This window comes from Zea mays, chromosome 5 (assembly GCF_902167145.1).
Source record: "Zea mays cultivar B73 chromosome 5, Zm-B73-REFERENCE-NAM-5.0, whole genome shotgun sequence".
Classification (NCBI taxonomy): domain Eukaryota; kingdom Viridiplantae; phylum Streptophyta; class Magnoliopsida; order Poales; family Poaceae; genus Zea; species Zea mays.
In genome coordinates, this window is record NC_050100.1 from 224,803,174 (window position 1) to 224,809,709 (window position 6,536).

The window sequence follows — 6,536 nt, forward strand, 5'->3', positions numbered from 1 at the left end:
TCTTCTCTTTGGTCGTTGCTTCTTTCCACACGCGCGCGCGAAATCAAGTAAAATACCAATGGCTCATAAAGCAGACAGTTTTTAAAGTTTTGCTACATCTATATGGATAGATAAATAAATATACTTTCAGAGCATATCTGTATGGAGTCATATATATAAATGTTAACAATCAGTACCAACTCAATCCATTCATTTCGCAACAGCAGTCATATCTGTATGGAATCATATATAATTGGAGTGGAGACCCAACAGCAGCATTTCATATATATATTTAACATAATAACACGACCAACCAACCGTTAATTATTTCATACAACAACAATATCACATACGATATACTCGGAGTTCTGAGTATCCTAAACCACAGCAACAGAGCTGTTAGTTAGTTAGTTAGTACATGCGTGCTGTGTGTGTCCTAGGAGGAGGATTCGACTTTGTCACAGAGCCTTTATCCACCCAACCAGGCAACAACTGCTACCCTACTACCCGCGGATCGAGTTGATATCAATGGCAGGAGTTCTCGAGTCCATCTGCCTCATCATGCCCGCTTCCCACCCGCCGCCACTCATCGCAGGAGGGACCATGCCACTGTGCTCCGCGGGTGCCACCTCCTCGGGCTCCATGTCCACCTCCGCTTTCACCTTGTTCTTCTTCGAACCTCCGTACATGAAGCTCCCCACTATCACCTGCAGCAATGCAAAACCACGGTTCCTTTCTCTTTATGCAGAAGATGACATAGAAAACAAACCATACGACACCAAAACTGCAATGCCGACGGTATATCCATATATAATTACTTCACTAAAGGTCAGTCAGATGGTCTATACTTGTATCACACTCACCTGAACTGTTCCAGCTGCTGTCAGGACTCCGCCTACACTCCCACCAATAACCCTGTGGTCAGGACCACACAAAGCTATGCAAAGACCTCCGCTTCGGGTCCGTGTGCCACCATCCTCTACCACCAAGTATGACCCAGAAAGGCACAGGATCTCAAATCGGCCCTGCCAAACCAACAATAAAGCATAAGGATACAAAACTAGAAGAGAACGAAACAATAAGGCAATACTTCAGCTGTAAGATGCAAGCAATCCAACAATCCAGGCAAGTGCTAGCAGCAAACATTTTGTTTAATTTGCACAGTAGGCAAAACATTTATATTCAAATGTGCAACAAGAGAAGAATAGAACGCATGTGTGCAGTAGTTTTTACGGAAATGGTAACCAACAGCAACATACCTCATATGTAACCACACCACCGGAGTCTGAATCCTGGTGAAGGGTTGCTGTAGAAATAGCTCCAGTTGCTGAAATGATGCACACTGCCCTTGGGCCTTGCTGTGAGAAGGCCATTATTCTCGCAGCAACGTCCTGCACCGACAGGAAAGCTATAGTCAGCACTCCCATGGTTGGTATTTTACCAGAGTAAACAATTCGCACTATAGCAAGTAGCAACCACCAACCAGATAGCAACATTAAAAACAAGAAGAACAACAAAGTCCTTTGGCGATTTAATCCCAAAGGTTATTCTCTAGTACATAGAAACATAGATCAATAAACAAAGATTATTCTCAAGTAGATAACCCTCAAAGTTGAACTGCTCTTTAACATGGTTCAATGTACAAGCCTAGACCAGGACCTTGTAGGCGCCAAGTCTTCCATTTTTAAAACAAAACCATATGTGCAATGGTCTTCAAGGATAGAGGATTTTATTGGGTATATGACATTAGGTGTATGATTGCCACGATAATACAAACTAAGTGAAATTGTGCGTGTCACATCAAGCAGCTTCAGAGACCAGAATGCTAATGATGCGTGCAAGTCCCATTATCTAGAGAAGTTAGTTTGCATGCTGTAACAAATGATGCTAAAGCAGCTGCAACCATCTCACGTTACGACCTCCTTCAATATCAATGATATATTCCTCATTTGACAGCTCATGAAATGGCTGTAACCTAATGTATGTTGGTAATATAGAAGCCACTAAATGTCATCCATGAGTTGGAAATAACAAATACAATTGACCATCAAAGAAGGGTTTTCTACACTATCTCCAGATTCATCTGGCATTTCTATTCGGATACTGCATTTAACAGATACCCTTTATTACAGGAAGAAATTTATTGGATATGCACACTGGGTATTTGGGTAAACCAGATACAATTTGAAGGTAATTTGCAGCATCAGATACAAACTATCACCACCCATCATTCATGCCACTACGCAATCAAGAAGCCCCACACCCACATAGAAATCATGCATAAATCAACCCTTTTGAAAATTAATCATCAGTTAGTGTTCATCCAGACTTACCTCTCCTGGTTGAATAATAATCACATGCGGAGTAAAACCTGTTCCAACAGAGCCAAGAAACCACTTTCCTAAACAAGACAATAAAATTTCATCAGACAACGGAGATGCACAAATCACCAGTTCATGCATATAAACAAAAGGGAACACAAAATAACAAAAAAGGTATTTAGGAAAAGGGTTCACTTCTCCCTTTTTCTTTTGGGAAGAAACAATGTAGTAAAAGAGGTCAACTGCTTGCTTAACATAACAGAGCCAGAAGACAATATAAATATGTTGTTAATTCAAGAACTTTGAATTCATGATCGCAATTTAGAAAAAAACGACAAAAAAAGATGCTTAAAAGGCATGTCAGGGCCTACTCAAATTCAGAGTAAAATCCTGAAAAGGTCATGCAACAGAACTGTCAACAGGACATAATGCGAGGTGATTGTATATGCCACAGCCCACAACCACAATGGCAGTTATATATATTCCACAGGCCAATAGGTGAATAACGGTCTAGCAATCATGGGGAGGACAGGTAGTGGATGTAGCATAAGAAATAAACCAAAAGCACAGGTACGATAGAATGCATTGTTCAGAGTTGATCCAGTTGCTCAACAGAATATATACACTAAAGTCCAGTATTCATTCATCTTAATATAACAATACATTATGTGTCTAGATTCATCATTCGAAATTTAAACCTACCATAATTGCCTAGCACATTTCATTCAGTAGTGCAAACAAAGTATACGTAAGCCATATGAATCAATTATTCCATTAAAGGGAAATTTGGATCTGTACCATTAAAAAATTATAACTTTAGATATGCATCATTGCTATCTCACTTACATGTGGGGTTCACATGAGTCAATGACATGTGAAGCCAATGGTATATATCTAAAGTTGTAATCTTTTAATGGTATATATCTAAAGTTGTAACGCATAGGATATGTATAAGTGAAAATTACAAGACCCCAGAAGCTCACCAAGCGAAGCCAGCTGTTGCATCTTTCCAGAGCCAGGTGGCCGCCCCCTGCCACGTTTCTCTGATGGTGCACCAGAACCTGAACCCCCTGATCCTCCAGACCCAAATCCAGAGCCTGGAGTGTTAACCATGGTTCCCATCCCCGAGCTGGACGAGTGAGGCGTCGATGATGAAGTGGGTGATAACCCAAGAGTCACAGACCCATCAGGCTTATATTTTCTTGGCCTGCCCCGCTTCTTCTTCACCTGCTCATCCTGGCCAGGCCCACTCCCCTGATCCCCCTTAACATCGGCACTCACGGCCGCACCCATGCCAATGTCCATACCACCACAACCACCGGAGCCAGAGCCGCCACCGGCGCTGTGCTGTGCCGCATGAGGTGAGGCCTCGTACCCCTGCCCAATGCTGGGACCCCCAACATGCGGGGTCTGGAATGCATACCCCGCAGAGACAGCATCAAGATGCTGCCGGTACCCACCGGGCGGCGGGGCGTGAAGCCCCTGCGAGTGGCCGGGGACACCCGGCGCCCCGATGCCCCGGTGCTGCGCGAAGAAGGACGAGAAGTTGGGCCCCGACGCCACCGTGGACTCCCTCCCGTCCATTCATAGGAATGGGCAGCGCCGCCACCCACCGATACGCAAGGAACGGCACAAAGGTGGCTACTTTGTCTCACTGTTCGAGATCAGATGCTCCCGAAAGGTATTGGGGCGAGCAAATGGACGCGAGAATCGCAACCCTGAGGATCGTGGCGCAAAACAGCTGTTGCTTGTGGTGGCGGGACGAGGCGAGGTCAGATCGAGGAACGGGAGATCTCAAGAAAGCGGAGGGATTTCCGGGGACGGAAGGGATGGAACGCGAGGCATGGATGAGGGGGGGAAAACACGATCTTTGCAACAAATGGCCGGAGCAAGAAACGGAGGAGATTTGTTGCGAGGCTTTCGGTGGAGACCGACCCTCTGACACGAAGGGTGGCGGCGCCGGAGGGTTGGGTGGGGAAGGGGCGATCCGATCGGGAATGGCGATGCGAAAATGGGGCGCTAAAACCCTAGAGATGGTGGATGACGGAAGGAGAGAGGGATCAGACTCACCAAGACGACTAGACGAGGAAGAGCGAGCATGTATGCTGTATGTGTTCGAGGAGAGAGAGTGTGTATGTGTGTGTGTAATTGTGTATGCATTCGAGGATTCTCTGTGAGAGGCAGAAAGAATGGCACATTGCTACTAACTGTGAGTGTGAGTTAAGTGTGGTGATGAATCACCCAAATCGTTCAATCGTTGGGTTGGTGGTTCAAATCTCTTCTCTATATCTATCTCTTCTCTACTATTATAATGCAGCATTTTTGAACAAGTGTTCATGTATCATTCTTACGGTTATACGCCGCGCTCCAACAAACCATGCTCTATGCTAGCCGCGCCCGCAACCTCCCCTCCCTAGCCAATTGTTGCCGCTAGCCGTGCCTGCAACGTCCGCTCCCTAACCATCTGTCGTCGACCTCGCGTGTGCCAAGCTCTACGTTAAAGCTACCTCCCGCCCGCAACCTCTGCTCCCTAACCATCCGTCATCGGCCTCGCTCACGCGTGGTGCGCTAGATGCGCCTGCCCATGCTCTGCATTAAAGCCACCTCCCTCCCCCCTCGCCACGCGGCCCTCCCCTCCCGCTCGTTGGGCGGTCTTGCTCCACTGCTCCTCACGCCCTGCATTCTTCCCCTGCCTTGCCCTTCGGCTCCACCAATCGTAGCGACGGTGAGGGGGAAACCTCGCTCCTGTCACACTGCTCCCACAGGCGACATGTTGATTCCTTCTCGGCGATGGCGCCAGCCACCGGGTTCTGATCCATGGCGGTAGCGTATGTGCGGGGCGGGGCAGACGACATCAAGATCTTACCTGATGAGATCCTCTTCAAGGTATGCGACTACAACCAGTGGCTCGTCACCATGGAGTTCCCGAATCCCAAGCAGTCGCTTGAGGAGATGATTGAGGCATACCTCATGAGTCCATACCCTTGCCAAGGTCATCGGGAGGTATGACGCCAAGCGGGTTCCCCATTTCACCCATGTTTCACGACGAAGTGTGTCTTTGGTACAAATTTGACTTGCTATCGCAGTGAATTGGTTCTTTTAAGCGCTGAAATGTGAATATGAATTGTGTGATTGCTTCACCTAGGCTTGCTGTCGTGGGTGCTTAACAGCCCAGTCATGGAGGCGGCGCTACACGACGATGAGATGAAGAGCACCAATCCAGACATGGAGGTGCGACTGCAAGGTCCAAGGTGCATGTAACACCTGAATTTGAGGGTATAAAATTTTTCCCTAGCATCCACCAAAATCAGGTGTTACCCGCTTTCTTCCCTTCTTTTCTACTCTTTGTTCTAAACCGTGGAGAGTTATTTTGTTTTATATAATTGTAAGCCTAGTAAAAAACCCTAAAAGGATCATGATTGTTGCACGACATGTTGGATCATCTTTTCTTTTTGTATGTTGATTTATTCTAGTTGTGCATTCACGTAGTCCGCAAAATTGTGTTCAAATCTGAATTCAAAAGAAATAGAATAAAATAGAAGATAGAAAACAAAAACAAAAAAAGAGAAAGAGAAAATAAAAACAAATCAGCCCTTCCCCAATCGCCCCTGTGGCCCAGCGTTCCGTGGCCCACCTCGCCCTCCCCTCAGCACGTGCTAGCCATCCTAGCCGCAGCCGAGGCCCACCCTGCTCCCCCATTGTGTGGCCCAGCGGTGCGCCCACTTTGCCAGCCGCGCGGCTCATCCCATCCCCACGCCGTAGCAGGCCCAGCTCGCGCCCCCCTTCCCCACCATTCCAGCTAAGGGCTTGTTCGGTTAGCTCTCAATTCATGTGGATTGAGTGGTATTGGATGGGTTTGAATCATAAACAAGTCAAACTTCTTCTTAATTTTTTCTAATCTCATCCAATCCATGTGTATTGGGAATAACCGAACAAGGCCTAAGCGCGGTCAGGCCCAACCGTGCCTAGCACCCAGCACCACCCGCAAGCAGGGGCAGTTTTCTGCCGAAGCTGCCGCCTCCACACACCCCAGCCCCATCACGCGCGTTCCTAGCGCCGTCGGCAACTGCCCACATGTAGAACACCAGTTTTTCTTCCCCATGGGTGTCGCTTGCCCCTGCTCATCTTCTACAAACCGCCTCCATGCCCACGCTACAGAAAACTGCACACGTCTCTGTCCCTGCGTCTGTGTGGCTTGAAAGTCGCCTAGAGGGGGGTGGATATGCGAAATCTAAA

General features: G+C 47.3%; 1 protein-coding gene across 1 annotated transcript; it reads right to left on the reverse strand.

Moving 5' to 3' along the window:
- Positions 1–238: 238 nt before the first annotated feature.
- LOC100285532 (uncharacterized) lies at positions 239–4,404 on the reverse strand. Its single transcript, NM_001158423.1, is given in 5 exon segments — positions 239–686; positions 843–1,004; positions 1,239–1,370; positions 2,313–2,380; positions 3,284–4,404. Coding segments are annotated over 5 exon segments (1,167 nt in total). The 5' UTR covers positions 3,885–4,404; the 3' UTR covers positions 239–482.
- Between the last annotated feature and the right edge of the window lie 2,132 nt (positions 4,405–6,536).